Source organism: Callospermophilus lateralis, chromosome 10 (genome assembly GCF_048772815.1).
Source record: "Callospermophilus lateralis isolate mCalLat2 chromosome 10, mCalLat2.hap1, whole genome shotgun sequence".
Classification (NCBI taxonomy): domain Eukaryota; kingdom Metazoa; phylum Chordata; class Mammalia; order Rodentia; family Sciuridae; genus Callospermophilus; species Callospermophilus lateralis.
In genome coordinates this window covers 9,384,432-9,410,992 of record NC_135314.1, presented here as the reverse complement: position 1 = coordinate 9,410,992, position 26,561 = coordinate 9,384,432, and the positions used below count along the sequence as shown (strand labels likewise).

Here is a 26,561-nt window from a genome sequence, read left to right as displayed (position 1 = left end):
CCGAGTAAAATAACATGTTGAAAGATAAAGGCCACCAACCTAGAGTGCTGTGCCCAGCAAAATCATCTTTCAAATGTGAAAAAAATAAAGACATCCTCTGACACACAAAAATTGAAGTCATTCATTGCTGCGAGACACAAGAAATGTTAAAAGAAGTACCAAAAACTAGGCCAAAAAACTTAGATCTGCATGAAGAAAGGAAGAGCATCAGAGAAGGAATAAATTAAGGTGAAATAAAATCTTATTTTTCTTATTGTTATTTAGTTGAAAGATGACCCTGTTTAAAGTGACAACAGTTACACTACATTGGCAGTTGGAGCATGGGGATAGATGAATGAAAGTAATGACAGACACGAAAGATGTGATAGAGTATGATTCGATAGTGGGCTTAGATTAATCATTCATGTGTTTTTCAAACTATAGGGCAACCAGTAAGGACTTTTTTTAAAAAAAGGATATTTCATGATCACAGAGGAGATAAAATAGAATCATATAAATGTTTTTAAAACCAGAGAAGATAGAAAAAGAGAGGGAAAGAAGAACTAGGTACAACAAATTTAAAAGTTATAAATATGGCAGGTATTAATCCAATTATGACAGTAATTAGTTTAAGTATGAACAGTCTAAACACACCAGTTTAAAGACAGATTGTCAGACTGGGTTAAAAGTAAGAACCAACTATTCGTTGCCTCTAAGGGACTCACTTTAAATGTGGACTTAGGTAGGTTAAAAGTAAAGGGAAGGATAAAGATACACGATGCTAACACTAATCAAAAGAAATCCAGCGCAGCTATGTTAGTCATACACAAAACTGGCTGAAGGAGGAAAAGGGATGTTTTCAGTGATAAAAAGAATTATATGATGATAACGGGGTGACCTCTCTAAGAAGAAATATTCCTTAACATGTGGGCCAAGAAACCTGAGGCAAAAACTGGTAGGACTAGAGGAGAACTACAAATTGTTATAGTCAGAGGAGTCAGCACCCCTTTGAGTCTTTGATACATCAAGCGGGCAGAAAATGAGGACACTGTTAACCTGAAGAGCTCTACCAACCAACTTGATCAGTATGGACTGCTCAACAAACAGCAGCAGAATATAATTTTAAGCTCACATGTAAAATTAACCAAGACAGAGGCCCCCAAACACACCTTAAACTTAAAAGTACTGAAGTCTTACAAGGTATTTTCTTAGGCCACATGAATTTAAACTAAAAACAAACAAACAAAAAACCAGCTGGAAAATCCCCCCAATTTTGGAGATTAAACAACATACTTCTACATTACATAAAGCCAAATAAGAAGTCTTAGGAGAAATTAAAAAGTGTTTTGAACTAAATAAAAATAAACATTACAGTTTGTGGAATGCAGCAAAAGCAATGCTTGGAGGGAAATTTGTAGCACTGAATGTACATATTAAAAAAGAAAGCTCCAGAATCAGTAATCAAAGCTTCCACTTTAAAAAACTAAAGAAAAAAAAAAAAGAGCAATATAAACCTAAAGCAAGTAGAAGAAAAGTACTAAGAGAAAAATCAGTGAAAACAAATGTTTATTCTTTAAAAAGTTTAAAATGTCATGCCTTGTTCTGATGTTCTCCTCTGACCACAGAAGAGAATAGATAAGAGACATCTATCTATTGGTCTGACCACCTACTTCCAGGGTCTTTTCAATACCCACCCTCCAAGCTTGAGTTTCCAGTAGAACTCGGTGAGCTGTGACACCTTCCCTCTGCCCGGGTGGGAAGTCGATGGGACTCTGTTGCTCAGGTGATGAAGTTAAAGAGCCCTTTGCGTGGCTTCTGGAAGTATCTCTAAGAGTCCAGCTCTTTCAGTCACCTCTCAGAGCCATTTATAAATAAATAGTAGTTTTGTATGCGATGGGGCTTGATCATCTATTTCTTAAAAACCAGAACTGCTTAGTGGACACATAAGCCCTTGTGGCCACCCTGGTTTTTTCCCTAGAGGATTTTTCCCCCTCTTGCAGTTTGGAAGAAGGCAGGGAAGTTCCCAGGGTGCCCTCCAAGTGCACCTCAGTCATGGGTAGCTGGTGTAATGCCCTCTTGGATGCCTCAGAACACACAACAGGATGTGACTCAGGACTCAGAGATGTGAGTCAGTTTCCAGGGTGATGTGTCAGGGCGAGCCCCGGTGGAGGCTTGCATCTCCTCATCTGGGACCCTTGGGAAGAAAGATCTGGGCTCCCCTACAAGCAAAGTTGCCCCCAGAGGCTTTGCAGCTACCAGAGAGTTGTGATAGCTTTCAGGCCCAGGGGCTGGGTAATTCTCTGCATGAAAGGTCTACTGTCTTTGAGAGGCAGCATTTCCTCTGGCTTCTGTGCAAGGAGTAAAACTGCAACACAGCACAAGAACTAACAGTAGTGTCATCTCCGAGTTCCCCCAGGTAGCAGACACTGGATTAGCACCTTGTCACTGTATCAGTGCAGACCCGTGATAACATGAGTCAGTTCCCATCAGCTCTGGATCCTGGAAAAAAGGGAGGTTGTGAAAGAGCTCTGGGGTTTGCCAACCGTTTGTCTCTGACTGGCTGCAGACATCTTGGTTAGTCATGTGTAGCTCAGATGCATTCATTGTTCCAGCGATTACTTTGAAGGGAAGCATCCAGACCAAGCCGGGACAGAGACCTGCCCGGGTATGCAGTGTTTCAAAGGCCTTCAGGGTTTGGAGGGATCCCTCCTCACTGCCAAGCAGCGGGCCTGGGAGGTGGCAGGCTGCCTGGGAGAGAGAGGAAGGGAACTATGTGGCTGTGTGGGCACCACGCACTGCTTCCGGGACCTACATTCCTCACTGGGCCTGGAGAGGCTTCGTGGCTTTGTGGTCAGGGCCCTGTGAATCTGGAACGTTTGTTCCTAACATCAGGGCCACTCCCAACTCTGGTGGCTCACCCCGGAGTCCTTTTCCTCTCAAACCTCTGTTTCCTCATCTTTAAAAATGGGGGTAACCAGACTCACCTGCCTCACAGGTGTGAGAGTTAATTAATGTTTGTGGTGCAGCTTTGAGATCCACAGATGAAAGGCTCTCTATAAATGCAAAGTGCTATTCCTCATTAGAGTTGCCAGACAGTTCCCAGGGGAAACAGTTCAACCCTCACTACGAGGCCGCTCCCTCAGCCAGATCAGTCTGAGACGTGTCTGGAAAAGGGCTCTGTATTTAGGCAGAGTCCTCTCTGAGGAAGGGTTCAGGGATAAGTCACTGGCTTCAGGAAGAGACGGGTGTTTTTATAACTCGTCTCATTCTCTTTTGGCATTGTTTCCCTGAGGCAGAGGGAGAATGACCTTCGGTGCACTCGGTGGAGGGACCATGGCTCTGAGTACAAGGAAGGCAGCTTCTGGTCTCCTCTGTGTCCTCACCTGCAGACAGATTATTTCCCTGTACTTTGTTAACTAAGCGTCCCTTGCAGACACCTCATCCATAAGGATTTTCTGTTCCCGCTTTCTGCTCCTGGGCCCTCCAAGTATACTTTCTAGACCTGAAGGAACCCTACAGGATACATTTCTGTGACACCGGAATAGTATGTGATGTATCTGAATTCTTCTACGAGGACCCTATACTTTCTTCTACTCTTCCATTTTTCCAACACAAATTCCGAAATATGGAGGGTAAAAATGGCTTTTCCCTCCATCCATAGGTCCTTCTTAAGAACTTTTTCCTTCTTTTTTCCGTCTTTGAAATGGATGAGCCAGAAATATTGTGTGAAGGGCTGGGAAGTCCCGGCAGCCTCTGGCCCTCGGAATAGATTGAGGACCCCTGTTCACAGAAGACAAGTTACTGATGCCTAAAGTGGATGCGGCAAGCAAGAGAGGTTTGACACCTCCCAGGACTGCCTGTGACTAAAGAAACATGCTGTTCTGAAGGGACATTGTACATATGAGGGTGGCACATACCATAGAGGGGTAATGTCTAGGATGGGAGATGTCAGAACCAACCTGCAGTTCAGGATGGTGTGGAAGGCTGCATATTCTGGCCAGTCCTTGCTGTGTTCTGATGAGGAGATTCCTGGCGTCCCCAGAGGGGCACCTGCAATCTCTCCTAAATAGATGGAGAAAGTGCTGTCCCTTGGGCAGACCATATTAAGCAATGCAACCAAGATTTTGTCCAGGATTTTGTAATGCTTTGGGTTTGCAGCAGACATGAAAAGAAGAGTTGTTGTCTTTGAAATTGCAGAGGCTGTGATATGCTAAGCCCCCCACCCCATGAGTTGTCAATGTTGGAGAACATGATGCTCTTGAGCCCAGCTCACAGTGAGATCTGGGTCCCTGCAGGTATCTGTCATGCCATTTGGCAGCTTGACTTCCACTGGGGGTCACCCCTCCATCTCTGCAGGCCCAGTATCTGTGCTGAGTGCTACCTCTGAGCCAAGAGCACCTTTGGTGGGGGAGACAGAGGGACACCCTGCCCACCAACTCAGCCATGGTGACCTCTGTGTGCCTCCCCTAGCAGCACTTTAACTTTGGTGCTTTTGTGATTTTGTCAAATGTCAGGGGTTTTTGAAAAATTCTAGAGTCACATGAAGGCCATAAAGCTTTCCTTTAAGACTCTGTCATCTTCTGCTCCTGTGACCCAGGTCTTAATGCATCCATATTGGATTTTATACCAGAGACTCTGGTTTTAAGCAGCAAACTCTGAAGCACAACATCGTAATAAAATCAGAAGAAAAACCCATTTCGTGGTGAAAGGGAAGAGAATGCTGGACAATATCAGCAAGAGAGAGGGCAAGGGAACAAGCTACTCCAGCTGTGCTTTGGTTTATGTGGACCCCCAGACACTTCCAGGATTTGGGAACCTCATCTCTGAGCTTCCCCTCCATGAGCCAAAGAACTTGAGCAAGGATACAGCAAACTGCTTTGCAGGCTGAGAGATCAGAGTGGAGACCCAGCTTGACCTCTCACTGTGTGCTGAGGCAAGTGGCTTACTCTTTGTGGACTCAGTTTCCCCACCTATAAAGAAGGGTGATTGCATCAGCCCTATGGAGAAGGTGATGCAATCACCTTCATCAAAAGCTTCATCATTGTCAGTGCAGTTCCTTGTCCCTGGGAGGCAGGACACAGTCTTTTCTCCCTTGGCTAACAATGTCTGAAGAGTATGGCTCAGCCCACTGTCCAGCAGAGACTCCCTATCCATGCCAGACAATTCTTCATGTGACAAAGGGGAGACAGGCTCCATCCCCTGGTGTCACCAGGAATGAGGCTTTCTTAGCCAGCCAGAGTTCCAAGGGGCAAAGCATGATTGCCCAGCTGATGAGTCTGCTGTGCCTGCAGGGTAGCGCCTACACTGCTAGAACTTAATGGAAGCCCTTCTTCTTGTGGAGCAAAAGCGGCCACTTTGTAGAAGGTGACCACATCACAGACACATGGCAGGGTCGCACAGTCTCTGCCAGGAGAGGAATCTGAGAGCTGAGTCGTCAGTCAAGGATTCATTGTTCTTTGTCTTTTGAGGTGTGACTCACATCCAGTGGCAACGGATCTTTCTTTAAGAGCTTCCATTCCACACTCCCAACTCAGAAGAATTCTGACAAAGGAAAATATTCTGACAAAGGAAAATAGAGTAACCCCAGCTCAAACTGAAGCGCCTAGTCCCTTTGATAAATGCTTGTGGGTGAAACCAACTCATCATTTGCTTCTATGTTCTTTTCCTGTTCTGTGCATGCGACACAACTGTATGACTACTGTTCTTGTCACACTTGTCTCCTTGTTTTACTCTTGCACTCATCAGACCCGAGCTTCTAGAATAATTTTCTTGCTGTAAGAGCCAGGAGGCCAGAACCTTGGGGAGTTGCCCCGTGGGGGTGTCTAGCTCTGTATTCTGTACATTCTGTAGCTCCGCCAGGCCCCTGCACACAAGTCTCTCCCTGTTTTAGAGAAGTCTCAGAAATGACCCATCTAGTGTCTGCCTGAAGAGAGGAGAGAGCACTGTGTGACTGCTGGCCATGCCATTGCCTCCAATCTTTAGAAAACCTGGGGGAAACACTTCGGATGTTTGGAGAAAAGATTCTGTTTGTCTCTTTTAAATGACACTGCCATTCCAGTTGTCCTTTTTTATCTCTCCCTCTTCTGTACTAGAAATAATGAAAACCCAGGAAGTACATTCTCTTCTCGTAAGAAGGGGCCTGGTCCCCAACTGGAGACTATGCTCTTCATATATCTGCTATCTGCTCTGTTGGTGACCTCAGAGAGAGAGCAGGATGTGCAACCCTGAGCTCAGCATCCACCTTTATTCCTAAGACATGATGCCCTGTGGCCCCACCAATTCCAGTTTATTTTCTTTCTATAGACAAATCTTTGAAGGAATAATGTCTATTACGTTTCTTAAACACAAGGCTTCTCCATATGCAAAAGTCCCCTAAGAAAGAGCTCCTCTATGCGTCTCTTTATTTTTCTAAAATTTGCTGATCACTCAGATATTTGCCATCAAGAACAGAGTGAGGAAAAGGGGCCAAACTATTCTCTCATCTGGTTGCTCATTTCTGTGCAAGTTTTGAATTCTTGAGAATAATTGGACTTCTTAGGCTCTCAAGCTCAGGGGAATCACCGTCAAATCCTTCTGCAGTACTAAGCAACTCCCTCTTCGCTGCGATCCTGTCCCCTACCTTCATTGTGCTCTACACCAGGGGCATTTGTTCACTCAAGTTTGCAGTCATTTTGCACACCCCAAAGCACTGACCTTGATGTGAACTAATTGGGATTGCAATAGATTAACAACACAGGTTCCAAGGTGGAGTTTGCAGCATAAAGGAGACCTTTGAAGATAAGAGCCATTTGTGCTTTCATAAGCTCATCCCTGGTGCTCTGAACAAAGGACATAAACTAATAAAGTCAGATTCATCTGGGGGCAATCTACACTCGCAGAGGAATATCACCCCATACTGATTCAGAAAGGCAAACGGAAATCTGCCGGAATTCTTTTAAACTCCAACACAGATCTCAATTTAAAAAATGACATACACACACAGGAAACTTCTGGTAATAAGCAGACCTCTGATGATCTAAAGATCCACAGCTTCATTTATTGACTTAGAGAAAGTAAATGGCATTTCAAATACAACCTTCATACTTTAATAGATGAGGTCACCCTGAGAAAGATGATACCGCCTGGCAGTGGGAAACTTCTCTCTAGAGAGCTGCTTTGATTTACAAGGTCAAGGAAGTCTTTCTCATAGAAGCCATAGGTTTTTAGTGACTTGGACTAAAATGGAAGGATTTAAAAAGAAATTAAACATAGAGGTGGAGATAGCCAACAATTACAAGGCTGTTGGTCAACAAAAGGGATGACCTATGGAGAACCGAGATGCAAGGGACCTAAAGAAGTCAAAATTGATTTATAGACACCCAAGCAACTCACATTTGTTTTAGGCATTGAGATCCTGTGTGTGTTGACTAAATCCTTGTGAATTTCCCAGATGGGTCTAAAACAGCAGCTGTCACATGGGTGATTTCTCCTCCAGGGGATTCTCAGCTGTATCTGGAGACATTTTTACTTGTCTCAGAGTCTGGGGAGTGCTAGTGGCATTCAGCCGGTGGAGGGAGGCCACTCCACATCCTGTAGTGCACAGGATGGACCCAACAAGAGGGAGTGATCTGTCCTGATCCTGCCTCAGTGTGTCACATGTCCAATGACAACAAGCCAGAAGATGTGACTTACAGAGATGTTCCTCAGACAGAGAGAATGCAGCATTATGCCCTGGGGGGAATACACTTGGGCTTGAGGAGCGTGGGGAGGTGAGTTGTGTTACATGAGAACTTTCTGGAGCTCTTGTGGGAATGCAGTCTCCAAGCACCCAGGGACAACTGCATCCCCACACCAAGATTTGGGACAACTGCTTTCTCTCAGTCTTGTTACTGGCACACAGACTTGGAGCTGGCATGTCAAGCCCTGAGTGAGCCGCAGGTGTAAATGACCAACAAGATCACTCCTGAGCTGACCGTCAGCTTTGCCACCTGGAAAGGGACAGGCCAGCACTTGCCTCCCCTGAGCTTCCCGGGCATGAGTCACATGTAACTAGATAATGATGCAAATCACTGTCAACATTTCTGAGGTTTTATTCCAGCATCTCATGGAATGATAGAGCAGAAATCAGCCTCAGAGACTTTCCCTGCCAACCTCATTTCAGAGAAAGCTGAAGTGCAAAGGGAAGGGCTCCCTCTACCCTCATGGCAGGTCAGTGACGAGGCAGGGACAGAGCTTTCCATTCTTTGTAGAAAAGATGTTTAGAAACCATTCCTGCCTCCCATCCAGGACTATACACTGGCAAATATAAAAATAAAAACAGGAAAGACTGACTGAAACCTCAAACAAACAAACAGATGGGAGCAGCTGCCTAGCATGCTGCCGTCACAGGTGCTGGAGTCGGTACTTTCGCCTGCTTAGTGGTCGGTGGGATTCTGAGCTTTGTGGGGCTGACTCAGAATTCCCTCTCCCCTTTATTTCTCCTCTGCACCCTGAAACCAAGTCCGGACAACCCCAGACAACCTCAGATGGCAAATAAGAGTTGGTGTCTGCCACTGTGAGTTCATGAATAACCCAAAGTCAAACTTAGGGAGAGAAGGGACCCTTTACCCACTCTGTGCTTTGGGGCTGGGTGGGGGAGGCAGGCTTCCAGAGGCAAGGGCACTGCAACAGGATCACACTGTCACCCTGCTTGTGCTTTTTCCTCTAATGGTCTAAAACTGCCAAGTGGCTGCAAGTACTGATTTTAAACCCTTTTATGGAAAGTGCCATACCCTTTTCTGCTCACATCACTTAAAATAATGAGTTAGCTGCACTTGTATTAGTCTGTCTTTCAAGTGGATTAAATTCATGGGCTCGCTCCCCTCCAGTCTCGCAAGCCTTGGCCTGGCTGTCTGAACCTCCAGATTAGACTGATGAGCACATGCCAGACAGCAATGAAACGCAATTACCTAGGCAAACTTTTGAAGGATTTGAGCCCTGGGGCACAGGCTGTTTATGAAAGACTAAAAGCACCGTTTGTACTGAGCAGGACCAGTTGCCCTGGCCGTTTGGAGTTCTGGATCCCGCCTGCCACTGGACTCCAGGCAGGATTTCTAGGGGCTGATAACATCAGACTTCTGTCCGCACCTCAGCACCTCAGGGTCTTTGCTCTGTTTTTCAACAAGAAAATACAAGTACCAACAAAAGCCTATTATAACATCTCTCTTTGTATTCACTGACTTTCTCTGTCATTGGCTTCTTTTATTTTAGTTTTGTATTGTGTACCACCCCCAAAAAATGCAGCCAGAAATCATCCTCTAGCTGATTGTCTCTGAGCTGCTTTGGAAATGAACAACCTTTACAAAAAACAGGAACTTCCTGTCTTCTTAAAAAAAAAATTAACAAACCAGTTTTAAAAGCACCATCCAAAGTATTCTCCCCATGATTTGAACAAAAGAGACTTCTGAGGACTGGAGGGAAGAGGAGGAAGTGAAGGAACCAGAAAGGGAAGACTCACAGGGGAGTGACAAGGTCCCCTGCAGGTCCCCATGTTTACTATTAATTTATTTTTTTCAGACAGGGAACAGACACACATGGGTTGGGGTGGTTCTTTGCCCACCCATCAGATGTGGTCATATGAATGAAGAAGGACATGGTGGTGGGAGGAGGTGGGGAAGGTTCACTGTCTGCTTGGACTGGTGTGAAGCAGGGGTGAAGCTATCAGGTTGTGAGGGTGGGCCCTGCAGCCCCCAGGCCAGGCAATGGGTCAGTCTGTGATGGGGCTTCCCCTGGGGGTAAGAAGGTGGGAAGGAGAGCAAGAGAGGAGCACATTTGGAAGCATGGGTCTGCAGAGTGCTGGGAATGGACCGTGGTCTCAGAGGAGGAGGCAGCATAAGAATGCCTGAACAGCAGGAAGCAGGAAGCAGGCTGGGGCACTGGAGGTAGCAGTGAGGTTTGGGGCTGGGATACCTAGGAAGCTGTGAATAAATAAGAGTCTTACTTTGGGGTCTAGATCTCCAATTAAGTGTTTAAACAGGTATTTGCAAGATTGCCTGGGGGAGGCTGAGCTGTCTGAGGAGGAAGGAAGACACTAGGAAAGTGGGTGGGAACAGAGCATCTGGCCTGGGGCAGGGGATGGCAGAGGGAAGGGTGTTGCTGCTTAGTTAACAGAGGCTGTGGGAAGTCACTGGGCCAGGACATCAAGAGGCACAGAGACTTGCCATTTTCCCCGTGTGGCAGAAGCAAGGGAAAGGGCCTGCCTTCAAGTTGGTGCTTTGGGAGAAAGGGAATCAATTAGGGGACAAAATTTTGAAATTGGGCTTAAAACCTACAAATAGTTTTGTACTGCTGTCCTGAGACCAGGGAAAATCCTTCCCCAAAGACTTCTGCCGTCCCCACCTGGAGATCTGAGCTAGCACCCTGGAGGTCCAGGGCAGTAGGAGAGAGACTTCCAGCCCACCTGGGGCTCTCCTGACCTGCTGACCTCAGAGCCCTGATGGCTCTGGGGACAAGAGGGATGTGCTGCCTCCACACCAGTGGGTTGGCTTGGACTATCTTGCAGCACAAAGGGAAATACCACCCATGATAGCTCGGGAAACAGCCCTCAAACGTATGACCTCTCTGGTGACAGCAGAGGGCCACCGATGGGAAGATGTCAAAGTGAGAGGGACTGCCAAGTGGGTCCTGGAACTGGGAGAGGAGCCAGTCTGTACCACCACGGGGACAGAGATGTCATGAAGGACACAGGGCAGATGAGGTACATTGAAGAATGGCAGTTGTTTGGGGGTGGGCTGGAGGTGACGACAGGGTACGATACTAGCATGGATTAAAGCTTGTGGACAGGATCAGCAGCTCACAACCACCTCAGTGCCCCAGGCTCCTCCCTGCTCAACTGCTCCTCATTACAGAGTATGGATGGGTGGAGGAATGGAGAAGCGCTCGGCCCAGAACATGGCAGGGAGGCGTGGCTACAGGAACTCCATAGGTAGCATCTCTGACTTCTCCATCAGGCCCTCCTTGGCCATCAGGTGGCTTGAAAAGGCAACATCTGCTTGCTTCCTATGCCATGTCTCTCTAAATGTGACAGACTCAAACTCAGTGCTCCCAACTAGGAGCACAGGGCAAGGGAGGCTGTGTGACAAGGTCCTTGGATTCCCTGCAGGTCAAAGTGTGAGGCCACAGGGTCTTCACACATATTGTCACTCAGTGCCACAAAGAGGGGACTCACACCAGGTCAGAGGGCGGCCTGAAGTCCCCAGAATTCCCATGTCTCATGGCTGTTCACACTGTATCACTTTGCTGTTTCTGAAAAGCTGTCCCTTTGTCCCTCTGGGGATGTCGGCTAATATCCATATTGAGACAGAAGGTGGGTGAGTTTAGTGATTTATGCTGTGAGGGGCAGACTGGCCCAAGTTCATCTCTAATGGCTCCTGGGTCTCCCATGAAGTGACAGCATGCACATTTTCTTTGTTGTGTCTCCCAGGCTGAAGTTCAGAGTCTGTGATGTGGTCAGTGCATAAATAATTTTCACAAATAATAAATTGTTTGTGGGTAAGAAGGTCGGGCCGCCTGTTTCTTGTTGGAAGAAAAGCAGAATAGAGTGACCACGGGCACCTCAGTGCTCAATGGGGAGGTCAGAGTCTTCATGACTGTGAAGGGCTCTGGGAGTCTGGAGCAACTCCCACCCCCAGGGCCATTGAAGCTATGTGGGGCGAACCCCTGTGCTCCCGTGCGGGCTCCCCACTGAGGGTCTCACTGCCAAAGGCAGGTTCATAACTTTGGAAAACTCTTTTCTTGACCTTATCCTATGAGCCACCACACTGTGTGGTTCTATGAAAAATGAGTCATTTCAGAGTAGCTTTGGTTGAATAAGGATCCTTCAAAGGCACTGGCCTTAGGGGTGCCAACCTGGAAGGATTCCTGCCCAGGAGCTGCCTGTCGGGGTCTCAGAAGGGCAGGGTTTGCACAGGATCTGCAGACACAAGTGCTGGTGGCTAGCTCTGTTCTCTGTGGATCACGTGGGACAGAAGGCTGAACTGGGAAGAGCATTTGCTATTTTATTGGTGAAAAATATTGAGCTGGGGAAAAAGTTCCCCTCTGCTTTTTGCTCCAGTCACTACAACGTTAGCAAAGGAAGAGGAAAAGAAGAGAAAACATTGCAGGACACACTGGTCAGTGGTGAAAGGCTCAAGGTTCAGTGCTGGCGGGGCTGGGGTCTGCACCTGGCTTCTCCACTGCGCTGCTCAACCCCCACAGTGACTGGGAATTTATTCTACAACAGGCCTTGTTTTGCAGAAGGAAATTCTCCTTCATAAGAGGACTACTGTTGGTATTGTTTGTTTGTTTTTTTAATTTCCAAAAATAAGGAAAAGTTTATAAAATCTGGGGAGGCACTGTAGAGGGGGCAGGGGACCCCAGCATTTTCAAGCCTCCTCCTGGCCTCTCCCAGTCCCCCTGCTCCAAGGTGCCCCTCCTTCTGATTCTGAATGTGAAAATAAGCAGGCTGAGCCGCCTCAACTGGAGATGTGTCTAACAAGGCTCTCATTGTCTCAGACAGGTGTGAGATTGGACTTGATTCGGGGCCAACACCTCCAGTACCAGAGCCAGCTCTGTGAGCTAAAAACATGCACCAACCCTCCAGTAATACCACTGCAGCCAGCCAGAGACTCAACAATTTAAGGCTTAGCACACACAACATAAATCAGAGAAGGATGGACCAGCCGACCGGCAGCTTCTTGGGCAGGTGCCTGCAGACTGTCTGCAGATCAGACTCTGCCTGTTTGGGTTATTTGAGCCTTTTTTTTTTTTTTTTTTGGTAATATAAAGATGAGAAACTGGGTGGAGCAGTGTGCAGAGGCTCACTGGGGTTTGCCCTATCTTGTTTCAACAGCCCCTCTTTTGCCTAAGTGCTGTTTTGAAGGGACTGCTCAGGACGGTTCACATTGCTACTTCCAAACACCAGGAACGTGTTCAAGCTGGGGAGGATGGGAGACGACAGCTGAGCACTAGAATAAGCACGCTGTCCATGTGACATGACGCATGTCCCTTAACCTTTCTGGGTTCCCATTGCTCATCTATTTAGGGAGGGGGCTGACCATCCCATGATGGTTGAGCTTTCTATGATTCATTCATCTCCAATGGTCACAAGTTCAAAGTCACCATAAGAACTGCCCAAATCAGGAGAAATTGCTGTTGAGAGAAAAGTCTCAATACCCAGACTGCTGTGCTTCTGAGGGGGATCCATCCCTGAGCAAGAAAAGCCCATTTCCCGCATCACCCTTCACAAGGCTCCTCTTGTCTTCGTTAGAAACCTGTGGTTTTTCAGACCACTGAGGCAAGCCCAGGGCCTGAGGCCCCTGAGAGTGTGGGCATGACATGTCAGGAACCACGAGCCATGGGACGTGAAGTGGAGAGGACAGGTCCCTTTGGCTAATGAGCACCAGTCCTCCAGTCCGTTTAGGAGGCAGGATGACAGAGCCACTGGGTCTCCATGAAGGAAAGGAATCCAGAAGCCACTCCATCAATGCAGGGACCTCTCCAGCACCTCCTAGAGAAGGGCATTTGGTCGCTGATAATTCATGTGACATTCCAGGGTGGCTTTGGCCCTGCTATTCACGACCCTGACCCTAAATTCGCGGACAAGGACATGGCTGTCACAGAAAGCCTTTATCTGGCCTTAGCTTTCTCACTCTGTGCTGTGCACTCTTTCGTGAGTAAATGGCATGAAGCTGGCATGATGTCCTGAACTGGGACAAGGGGACTGTCACTCAGGCACCAACCTTCTACCCCTCCCAGCCTCGCCTGCCAGAGCCGCCTGGCATTTCCACAGCTGTGCTCCCGGGCTCTGCTCACACTCACACACCTGTTTGCTGTCCTTCTTCTGGTCCGACAGCCCAAGCCACAGCCGCACGCAGGCTTAAAGGGCCTGGCTTGTGGGCGGAATCAGCGGAGGGAGGTATTTACTTAAAATCACACAGGAAGGTGAAACTTGGTTCAAAGAAATCCTTTTGTAGATGGTTCATTAAAAATGCCAAAGAGGCTGACCGTTCACACTCTTGAATGTGTCCGATTCATGCAAGTCACGGAATGGGTGAGGGTTCATCTCAGACCGCTGCCCACGTGGGCCCCGTGGCAGGAAGTAACCTGTCAACTCCATGACAGCTGTTGCTCTCCCCTCATGCCAGGGAGCAGGGCTGAGAAGGACGGAGGGTGGCTTTGAGGAGAAGAGTCTGTCCCTGCTTGTTTTAAAAATCCCTAATCCATGGGCTGGGATTATGGCTCAGTGGTAGAGCACTTGCTTAGCACGTGTGAACCACTGGGTTCAATTCTCAGCACCACATAAAAATAAATAAAGGTATTGTGTCCATTTACAACTAAAAAAATAATAATAATCCCCAATCCCACAAGCATTAAATTCAACATTTAAAAAAATGGAGATGGCTGGGCATGGAAGTACATGCCTATAATCCCGGAGATTTGGGAGGCTGAGGCAGGAGGATTGCTAGTTGAAAGTCAGGCTCAGCCACTTAGTGAGGCCCTAAGCAACTTAGCAAAAGCCTGTGTCAAAAAAAAAAAAAAAAAAAAAAAAAAAAAAAACAAAGGGCTGGGGATGTGGCTCAGGGTTAAGAGCCCCTGATTGAATTCCAAGTACTAAAAAAATAAATAAATAAAATGGAAATATAAAAGAAGTGTAGGATACCTAATCCAACCAGAGGGACCTATCATCTCATTGAGGAAAAGTATATTTCTAGAAAAAGGCAGAGTGAGGCTGAGCATGGTTAGATGTCCACATGAAAGATCCATGCTGCAAACAAACTTAAACTGCCACTAGGAAGTGTGCACGGGCCAGGAGCCGGAAGGCTGGAATTTCAGGAACACCATCACCAGCGTTCACCAAGACTCTCCAGGTCTCTAGAGTCTCTTGGGTAAAATAAAGAGCTTTGAGCAAAGAAGGTTAAGTTCCCTTTCACCTTCACAGTTTAAATTCCCATTTGGTCCTGTGGAACCTAGGTTATGCGTCCCTCCGGCCCCCTGTGAGTTTTCCCACAGAAACAAAATTCAACTGAAAACACCACTAAAACCAGTACTCCCCTTATTCCCCAGGGCTGCAGTCACTGCTGGGGAACAGGGAGACTTGAATGGCGATTGCCACAGAGTAGCCGAGGCACATAAGACTGGACAGAGGCACGGCACCCTGGTGACCCACCAGCACCACCAGTGACGACAGTCAGAGCAACGAGAGCTCAACAGAATGACACCACTCTGTTCTTCAAGTGTACAGTCTCCACGAATACCTGACAGAAGGACATCTCTATCAGGTGACACTTCCCACCCGCGAGGCCTTGAGCACTCTGCGCCTGTTGACCCTTAACCCTCACAGCTGTCTCATGAGTTAGGTACTATTAGTGTAACCGTGCCCAGTGTACAGGTGGGAACACAGGCACAGAGGACGTCAGTGCTTCTTGCCAGGTCACACAACCAGGATGTGGACAACGTGGGACTTGATTCCAAAACCCATATCCATTATTCTCCACACAATTCAAGAGTTAGTATTATGGATCCATGTTCAGTTTTCCTTATAAAGTGGGAGGTCCCAAGTGTAATTCTAGTCCCTTTTGATGATAAGACGAAAAGAATAGCTCTATCCTGGTTGGTGGGATGGATGGACAGACAATTGGCATTCTGCCTTGACATCTCCAGGCTGCTGCGTCCTCCTTGGATGGCCAGGGAGAAAGTTCAAAAATGAGAGAAATTCCTTATAGACCCACTCATATCTCCTCCCTCCCCCCAAGGCGTGAAAGAATCAAATGAGGAAATCGGGAAGAGATTCTGGAATAGGAATAACAAGATTTCCTTTCCCTTCCACCTGAATTGGCCATCCGTAATTTTACACAAATTCAATTTTAAAGTCATGCTTTGTAATTTGTGGAAAATTACATTAAATTAAACAGATCCATGTCTGGGCAATGACTTCTCTTATTTAGCCAACATATGGTGGCTCAGAGCCTCTTGAAGCTTGATCCACAGGAAAAATATTAACCCTACCCCCAAAGTAGCCTTTACTCAGAGGCAGAAGAGTGAGAGGCTCTGGGGTATCCCCTCTGGTTTCCCTGTGAATGTTAAGGGAGGTCCATTAATTCTCAGGTACTGCAAAATCTAGAATCCCGGATCATTAGAGTTTCAGGCTACCTGGTGCATCATTTACATGAGCAACAAGGGCCTGGCACTTGGTGGTCAAGGAAACAATGCCAGGACATGTATAGAGAAGGGAGCACAGGCCAAACCTTCTCCCCACCATAACATGCCCCTGTGGGTGGCTGGACTGACTCCACAATCCATTCTATTGATGTGAGCTATTATTGTTTTATTATTGCCCTTGGTCCTTGTTATAATGTTGCTGCCTCAACTGCTCCAATAACAACCCAGATGCAGACACAATCACAAACATGTTACAGTTTCAAAAGGTGGAGGGGGTGGGATGTGTGGGTCTCCCACTCCAAGCACTTCTGCATTCATCCTTAGGATACCAGCCTTGTTGGGCAACCAACAGAAGTGCGTCCTAAAACTGAGGTAATTATGGTTGTTCCACATAGCAAGCAATTTACAACAAAGTACAGATGAAGATTAACAGACCTTGAGACAAGAAATCTAAATAAACCACTTAGCGGGCAGAAAGGCCAAGTCAAGCCCTTGAGCTTGTGCTGACTTTTACAGATATTTTAATAACTTTATCATTATATAATTTGCCATCTGATATGTTCAGAGAGATGCACTAATGGAGTGAGAGTGGCCACAACAGTGCAGTCATCCCCTGAGACTTCATAAAACAACCACGTTCGTTCCCCTCGTATAACTGGCAACGCCAAGAAATGCATCCCTAGTCACATTATGTCTCCCTCCCTTTTTATCTCAAGATGTTCCTTTAAAACTACAGAAGCAGCCCTTCTAATGAGGGATCGGCACAGTGGATGTGCTCTGGGTCTTGGGTCTGGCCTTGGAATGACTCAGGTTGAACACTTACAGATGCAGGGTAAAGAGGACTCCTTCCTAAGCAGAAACCAGTGGCTTCCAGAGCTAGGGGAACTTTGGGTGGGTGCTGACACTCGAGATGGAACTGACCCACAGACCTTCCCTGATGACCCTCTGCTCCTATGATACCAGTGGAGTCACTCCCAAACTCCAGAGCTGAAAGACCCAAGTGCATCCTCGTTGTACTCCCAGAAGAACCTGGCTGGTCACTACAGTGGCCCAAGCCTTGTTAAACAGAACTGATTATATTGATTTATGGAGCCTCAATTCAGTGACCCAATTCAGACTGCATGGAAGAACCAAGATGGTGGGGTGACACAGGCACCATTCCAGTTCCTACGGTGTTTCCAAGCTCAAGTCTCATGCCACCAGGAGCTGTAGGTGACATGAGATACAGATTCCTTCTGTTCAGTTCATGCTGATTCCCTCCGGGAGGAAAAGCAGGGAGTTTCATCTCTAAGAAGAGGAACTGCAGTTCCATGGGGGCAGGGAGTTAAGTGCGATGATAAGCTCTGGAGATTAGAATTGGAAGATGACTTTCCAAATCCTGCAACTCTATTTGGAAAGTTCTAAACCCTAAATATGACCTGAAGGTGGTATGAAATAATGATAATGATGGTGCCTGGAACTGTGGCAGTTCAGCCTCCATCTAGAGAAGGCTCTCCTGTCCCTGGCTCATCTAGGCACTTAATGACATGGCCCATGCTTTCTCTTGAAAATGCTTATATATTTTTAAACAGAAAATGTTTTTTTCATGCTACTCAGGAGAGCTGGGATGGGCTAAAACTAAACCTCAAGACTTTTCATAAACAGAAATCAATTGGGTACGAAGTGGTACACTCCTTATTTTCTTCCCCGTCAATTCTCAGGAGTGCACAGAGCGGCAACACACACACACCACTGACCAACATTTGTTTTGGGGGTGAGCTCTATACCTCTTTTAAAATTACTATTTTGTCTTATTTACTGTGGATGGTAACTGAATCTCTAACATCAAAATGTATAATGTTCTGCCAGAAAGAGATTATAGAAGAAAAGTCTATGGAAAGAAACTGGGTTTGTCAGGGAAGATTTTATTTGCAGGCCTTTTGCAATCCTGTACCTTCAATCTCCATAACAACTGGCTGTTCAACTGCACAGGAAGCAGATGTTTCATAATGAAAAAAAAGAAAAAAGTAGGGCTGAGGCTTTGAAAGGGAAATGTGAATATATGGTTCACATAGGCACAGAAGCCACTGTTGGTGTGGAGGCAGGGGAAACCCTTTGCCTCACTCCATGTCCCCTGAAAGTCAGGCTGGGGCGCTCTGAGGGAAATAAGGAAAGAGAGAAGTAGTTGCAGTCCCCCAGCACAATTTAAATCCCAAATGCTGGATTTGAAAGAGTCTGAAAATGAGAAATAATAATGCAAACGAGTAAAACCAACTCAGTTTGCAGAACTAGGTCTGTCAGAGCCATTTTTCATAGCTGACAGAGTGTTTGTTCTTCTTTTGGCACAAACTTTTGCTAAACTTCGATATGACTTCATGGCTACCATCAAAATTTCTTTGATAGATATCCCAGTTTGAAAGACTGTCGTCAGGTGATTTGTAAATTTGGGATAATGAGATATACAAAGTAAACCACTATTCCTTTGAAACAGATGTTTGGCAATGATGCTTTGCAATAAAGCCATTTGTTAAAAAGGCAGCTTGTTTCAAAACAACAGTGTTATGTCCAGCTTTTTGTCCAGGAGGTCATATTCTTGAGCCCATCCCAGCTGGCTGACTTTGGTCTTCCTGTCCTTCTCTGGTCCTCTGCTTATTGATATTTATACTGCTATGGCTTTGGGGAACTAGAGTGAGAGGCACCCAGGTTGCCTGTCTTCCTGTCTTGCATTGCTTCTGAGATCAGGGAAAATCTCCCTTTCTCTACCACTGTTGGGGTCTGTGTTTCCATTTGTATAAGTGTTCAAGAAAATACTGAGAAATCTTACCTTATCTAGGAAAAAAGAGAAAAGAAATCCCATGTTCTCCTGGCTGGGAAATGAAGGTGCACAGCACTAACCCCCAAATGGTGGATGGAGATGCTAGTAGTGGTAGGACATGAACCGGGTGTATAGGCACAAGTCCTCATGTTCCCATTCACCTGTCCTCCTATCTGTTATGGGGGATGGACATGCACAAGCTATATGTGGAGAAACCTGAATGCCACTGGCCAATGACCTGATGACCTTGGTATGTGAGTTGAATGGTGCCCCGTGAAAAGAGGTGCATGTTCTGACCTTCAGAACTGTGAATGGGATCTTATTTGGAAAAAGTTTTTTTTTAATATTTTTTTTAGTTGTTGACGGACCTTTATTTTATTTGTTTATTTCTATGTGGTGCTGGGAACTGAACCCAGTGCCTCACCTATATGAGGCAAGCGCTCTACTGCTGAGCTACAAGTCCAGCCCCTGGATATAATTACATAAAAGAGCTTGAGGCCACCAAGGACTGGGTGGGCGGGGCCTAAATCCAATGACATGTGTCCTTATAAGAAACAGAGGAATAGATGAGATAGAGGAGAATGCCGAATAAAGAGGGAAGAAGAGACTGGAGGGACACAGTCACAAACCAAGGGATGCTGGAGCCACCAAAGCCGGAGAAGAGGCAGGAAGATCCTCCCCTACAGCCTGCAGAGGGAGCTTCATCCTGCCAACACCTTGATGGTGGACTTCTGGCTCCAATTGTGAGAGAACATATTCCTATGGTTTTAGCCCTGAAACTGTGGCACTTCATCATAGCAGTATCAGAAAACCAAAAAGCTTGGTATTGTTTGTCAATGCCAATTGTGACGTGGCCTTTCCTGAGTGTTAACTGTGGGCTGGCTCTAACATCCACTGCCTTATGGTTCACTGTCACTATACCATCTGCAAGGATAGCTATATAATTCCCATGTGTCAGATGGGAAACTGAGGCTTTAAGGGGTTAAGTATCTTGCCAAAAGTCCTGTAGCACATGTTGTGGAGGCCAGATTGGGAAGACTAGTTTAGGGGGATTGCCTCTTGGATCTTCCTTCTTAGCCTATGCTCTGCTATCTTCTAACCCATTGTTAGCATCAATATCATATAAGTGCACTAACTTATAGTTTTGTTAAAACAAAGCTTCTTCCCCCCAAAATCCTTTAATGCACTGTCTGCACTGGCCTCTAGGTTCACAAGCATCAAGGAAACTTTGGGAACCTATGTAGCCAATAAGAACAATTTATCATTAAGATCAAGTCCTAAAGTGAAATCTTTCCCCCTTCTAATTAGAAAAGATGCCCACAAGGTACCAACATGCTCCTGAGAAAGTGGCTTGACCATTCTGAATGATACCCATGGAAACATTTGGTCTGCAAAGGAAGCCTGCTAAAATGTGGGTTTTGATTCCTAGGGTGCTGGGAGGTCACAGATTGGCAAGCCCCTGTGAAGGACTGGCTTATTAACTACTTAGCTATAAGTACCTAGCTGTAAATATGTCGCAGCACTGGAATGTCTGTTCGGGGACTGCTGGGTTGGTCCCTGTGCCAATCTATAATGGCAGAAGGTGGGCACATCAGAGAAGGCACAAAAGGTCTGCCCACTCTAAGCACCATGAAGCAACACCAAGGAGTGACTGGCCAGCAAGGATGTCAGCCACCTGGCACAGGTGGGTCAGGACGCAGGGCCAGCCGGCTCCTTCTCCTCCACTCCTCTCTCCAGTTGTCCATGTGCACAGTGCAGTTCCTTACTTTGACCTTCCCACACTTTCCTTAAACTTCTGGTTTGTATTGCACCGGCCAAGAATATAGAATAGGAACCGCGTTCCAGTTCCTGTCTTGAGGAGCTTCTCTCCACTAACCTGCCTGCTGGTGAGGGGGCAGGGGGCCACTGCACCTCACGCCCAAAGGGGGCTCTTTGTTCTGTGCTCATCCCTCTAGGTTTCCCTTCCTCTCTCCTTCCCTCTCTTCCTTTCCTTTTTCATTTTTTCTCTCTCTTTCCTCCCTCCCTCCTGCTGGCCTCCTGCAGCCCCCCTTCCTCCCTTCCTCTTGTTTATGGGAATACCGTACTCAGGCTGGCTTTTCAGGTATGATTCTGGTGCTATGGATCTTTAGGTTCTCAAACACTACATCTAGGTAAGAGGGGTTTTTCTTTCTTTCTTTTTTTTTTAAATGAAATCTTGCATTTTCACGTTACAACAGGTCTTTCAAGTTGGTTTCTAGCACTGAATATTTTACTGTGTGATCATTAAATGATCATTATAGATTTCCATAAGAGAATCTCTGGTTGCCTCTAATTTGATTGTAGTATATAATTCCAAGGTGAAAAAAGTTCCCCTCACTTTGTTTTCAAACTTCTAGAATTGCTAGAAAAGAAAAAAAAGGGGGGGGGGTGGGAAGGAGGGAACGAGAGGGGGGTGGGTAATGCTCTGCAGCTGGTGTGTCCTCCATGTCTGGAAAGGGTCTTCATGTCATTTTCTGGAGCTTTCTGGGCAAGAAGCCCCCAGGTCCCTTATCTCTTCCTCTGGCATGTTCCCTGGAGGCAGGGGTTTTACCTCTGCTCCCTACAGGATGGTGGAAAAGTCTGCCCATACGGAGAGAATCAGACTGACATGAGGAACCCAGCACAACTGGGGAGCAAGGCCGATTCAGTACCTCAAAGAATTTCACACACGGTGGCAAGAGAAGACAATCTACTTAAAGTAACATTAACTTTGGGGGAAGATAACCATCAATACTAAAAACCAGGAGATGATCTATGAAGACAGAGCCCTCTTGGTCATATGGAACTCTCCAGTGGAGGTACCCGCTCTCCTCAGGCTGATCAGATGTTGCCTGATTTGGTTCCATTGGACCCTACAAGAAAGGCTCACCCCTAGGAAGGCAATTGCCCCATCAAAGGAAACACAGAGTAGCTGGGGAGCCCTCTTCCTGCCCACGCATCCCCCTTCGTGCATGCTCAGAGATTCATTATTCTGAGTTGTCTTTTCTCCCCATCTTATAAACAAATGTATACAGCTGGGCACGTAGCACACACCTGTAATGCCAGCAGCTGGGGAGGCTGAGACGAGGATTGAAAGCTCAAAGTCAGGCTCAGCAACTTAGCAAGACCCTGTCTCAAAATTAAAAAAAATAAAATAAAGAACTGGTTATGTGCCTCAGTGATTAAGCACCCTTGGGTTCAATCCCTAACCCCCAATTTATTTAAAATAAAAGTACAAATGTACCAAAAGGGGACAGTTTAGTAAGACACCCATCAGAGAGCCCAGAGTCATCATTACGATCAACACTGAGTCATAACAGAATGCATTCAGTCAGGACAGCTTCGTGAGCGGCTAGCCAACACCTCTCCCATGTCTCTCCTTCTCAACACTGGTCAGACCTGTCTGCCCTTGATCCAAGAGTACAAGCTTGGGAGGGACTTCCAGCCCACCTGCGCTGGCTTCATGTACTGCCAGAAAGGTCAGTGTTTGAGTCCAGTCAAAGCCGGAGAGCTTGGAGACAGTGGGCAAGTTCGGCTTCTCTATTAGCCGTGTGAGACAGCCGTGAGCATAGAACATGGGAGACAAAAGGTCTGACCCGTGCCACATCACAAGTAGGCCAAGGAAAGTCAGAAAGATGCTCAGAGTAACCAGTGGGCGCAGTGACAGCAACACCGGCCTCTTAGTTCAGCTGAGTTTGACAATTTTCTACACCAGCCAATGTCCCTGTATCCTCATCTCCCCAGGAAGGAGAAAGCTACACCACCTTCAATGCAGTTCCTCAGATTTGGTCAATCAGAGTTAAATTCTTAAAATTACTCACTTGGGTTGCCCCAAGCCATCTCCAACTTGGAGATGAGACCAAACAGCACTCTAGAATCTAACCCTGTCCCCTGGTTTAAAAGGAATATGCGAATTCTGAATCACAATCATGGAAGTTCATGCTTGCATCTCGACTTGCATAACCATGAAGCCATGGCAAATGGCTTTCTCTTCAATTTTAAGACCTGGCAAAATAGGAAGTTGAAATTAACCTCAGCCCTTTTATAGTTAAAACCTCAACAAATAAACAGTGGTTTGGTGGCATGGCAACCTGCCCCCCTCTCCGTCTGCACCTTGCTTCTGATCATTCGAGATGTCTATTTTGAGTGATTCTGAAGCCCATCTGATTCTAGATAAATAGAGGTGCTATTCTGTATCAGTGACTTCCTGCTGACAGAGGGGCTGGCTTAAGCCTCCTGCAGAGGTGCCAGCGAGGCAGGGCCCCCAGCTTCTGTATGAACCTTGGTGATCCCCAAGTCCCCAGGTCTCTCTGTAAAGTTGAAAAACATTTACACAGCACCACAGAAGGGCTGCCCTGCCCACTTCTGGGATATTTTTCTTAAAACTACTGCTGCCATTTCAAAGAGTGATTTCTTAAAGTATCATCTTAATATGGACACTCTAGGCTAATCCTGGAAATCAGCCTTTTTTTCTTGTTGAGAACAAAGTGAAAAAAAAAACTGGTGAAAGAGACTTGCATATCATCCCTGTTAATTTTTTTTTTTTTTTTTTTTTTTTTTGGTACTGGGGATTGAATCCAGGGCCTTGTGCATGCAAGGCAAGCACTCTACCAACTGACTTATTCTCCCAGCCCATCCCTGCTAACTTCTAATTTCCAGAAAAAAAGCTTAAGGGGCTACTCAGAAAGTGACTGTATAACAGCATTTTCTTACAGGAAATATGGGGGGGGGGGAGGAAGCAGGAGACAGAGGAGGGGAGGAGAGAGAGATTTAGAGAGAGAAAGAGAGAGGAAAAGTAGTTTTAAAGAAAATATCTTGCTCACTCATTTCTAAGATGCTGTTCCTTCCATTTTACAAGTGAAGTATTGCATATCAGATTCATATTTTGGAGAGAAAGAACACCAGCAATATAGTTAACACATTCTTTAGAGTAGCAACCAAGCCCCTAAGGTACTCTAAAAGCAAGTTATGATTGCTTAGATGTTGCAGAAGTAAAAAGTTTTTAAAAGGAACAAAAGGGGTGATACTTGGCGCTAAGCACACGTACTCCAAAGAGCTACAGGATGCCCATGCGAGGCCAGGCCTCCGGCCCAGAGCCCAAGAGCGGCCGCCTGCAGAGGACAAAGAACCCAACCTGCCAACTTCCCATCCCCCTCTTTTTTCTTTTTTTTTTTTTGGCAAAGAATCATATCTGATGAAAAGAGAAATTAGATTACATTTGCTCCTCACCAAAACTGTCCAAAATAAAGCAGACCCAAGGTGAACATTTCAATTTGCCCCACTATGGTTGAATTCTCTTAAAAATGCTTAATATTTTTCATTCAGAAGTCTGTCCTACAGCAAATCCCTTTATCAACCTGGTAGTTCAAATGGTCACAGAAATGAAGAACGTTTAACACAGTTTTAACCCTTTGATCTTACACACTAATTGAAAGATGACTTACATTAATTTAAATGATCCTAAACAAGATAAAAATAATCTCCTGGGGAGTTTTATTTTTCATTAAAATAAAACTTGCCCCAAGTCCATCACTCTAACATATATACCAGCTGCTCTCATTTGCCACACACTCATGCACTGTGGAATCTTTTAAAATCAGTGTGCATATTTTGAATAACTATATATGATTATTAAGCATGAGGAGACTAATAATTTCATGGGACTGCTTCCTAAATACACTTACAATGAGATCGCAGATGAGAAAGAGCCTCCAGACCTCAAGCTTTAGGTTTCTATTTGTATACAAAAGGGCTGCCTACAGATAGGTCATTCAGTACCATGTGCACAGTTCATCTTATGGGGAGATTTCTTTGGGAACTTTCCACTCAAATAAAAGCACCTCCCCCAGGAGCCTCACTGTGAAAAATGAATGGCCTGGGCTTTCCATAATGCTCAGTAGAAGATGTGGGCACGCCTTGCAAGAGACCTGCGTGTGTTAGCCCTAAAAGAAAGCAGTTGGCCTAATAAAGACATGCTGCCTGTGCCCCTCACAACACAACCCACGTGCAGAGAATGCCTGGGGAAGCTAACGTCTCCAAGGAACTGCTATATCCCCTGCTGGCTACCTGCCCTTCTCCAGATGTGTTGTTTATCTTTTCCTTTGAGCTGAACAAAGCTGCTTCTTTGAGAAGGGAATCTTACTGTGACCATATTAAATACAGCTGTGTCTGCATGGCACAGAGAAAATGACTGCATTTCAGATATTTGAAATGGTACCATGGAGCAAGCTATCATTGACATCAGTGGTTCTCCGATGTAAACACTGTGTTATCTAATTTGGCACAGTGGGTTTTATGCAATTATTGCATTTTACAGTAGTTTTTCGATTGCTCACTGGCCCCTTGGGGTGGGGGAACTTGTGTTCTTTATTGCTTTGCAAATATTATGCTTGATATAATGGCATCCATACATTCCTACTACTTCTTAATATTTTTAAAAATAACATATATTAGATACAAACCCATGAATACTTTACATGCAGAAATAACTTTTAATATCCCCACCTCACCTTGCTAGACATGCATGTGTATGTGGGTGGTTGTGTGTGATGTATCTTCAAGCCTAAAGAGTAGGTAAGAAAATAGCACAACCAAAGCTCTTTAAAAAATTCCAGATTGCATATATGTGTACACACTCAGACACACTCATACACACAGAGTTGGTCCTCTGTATCTGTCAGTTCTGTATCTAAGGATTCAATCAACCACAGATTTTAAATATTTTCTTAAAAACTGCATCTACACTGAACATGTAGAGAGTTTTTTCTTGTCATAATCCCCCCAAAATATTATCACAACTAGTTATTTAGCATTTACATTAGCTACTACAAGTAGTCTAGGGGTAGCTTAAAGTATATGGGAAAATATGTGTAGGTGATATGCAAATATTAAGCCACTGTATATAAGGGACTTGAACACCCATGGATTTTGGCATCTGCATTGGGTCCTGGACCCTATCGCCCATAGATACTGAGAGACACTGTGTGCATGTGTGTGTATCTCGATATGTCCTCTGCAGCCTAGGCAGCACGGCTTCTCAATCTGCACATCCTGTGGCAATGCAGACCTGACTCAGTGGGCGGAGTGGCCAGGGACTGCATTTCTAACCAGCTCCCAGGTGCTGCTGCTGGCTCAAGGGGCTCCCTTTAAGCATTCAGGAAAAGCCACGCTGGTCTGGGTGGGTGGGGGAGACGCGCCCCACCTGGTACTTACCCTGCATCTGGCTCTGAGGCTGAGGGTTAAAGGCAGTGGAGTGGTTCAAGGAGGCCCGAGGGTTGGGCGTGGGGGCTGGGTGGTGCGGGCTGACCCTCATGGCCGTGCGCCGCAGCTGCTCCAGTTCACTGAGCCGCTCGGAAAAGGACAAGCTCCCAGGCTTGGTCTGATCATCTAGTTTCTGACGATGTCCTATTGTGGGGAGCGGGTGGGAGGGGTGGGAGACAGAGAGGGAGATGGGGAAGGAGGGAGGGAAGAGATAAGAAAATGTATTGTGGAATTTCTAAAACTGGGGCTTTTCTCGTCTTTCCCCTCCCTCTTCCCTCACCCCCAACATGGACTTGCTGGACATCTGCCCAGTGGGAATTTGGCTGCTTGTGGGAATTTGGGGCCACTGTCCCTACAGCAGACCAGGGCCTCTTTC

The 26,561-nt window shown here is 46.1% G+C and overlaps 1 protein-coding gene across 1 annotated transcript in view; it reads right to left on the bottom strand.

The window, feature by feature from the left end:
• Positions 1-26,561, bottom strand: part of Runx1 (RUNX family transcription factor 1) — a 222,212-nt gene that overhangs the window by 11,922 nt on the left and 183,729 nt on the right. The window contains exon 6 of the mRNA XM_076867762.2: positions 26,138-26,329. Coding sequence (XP_076723877.1) covers positions 26,138-26,329 — 192 coding nt within the window. The remainder of the gene's footprint in view (positions 1-26,137; positions 26,330-26,561) is intronic.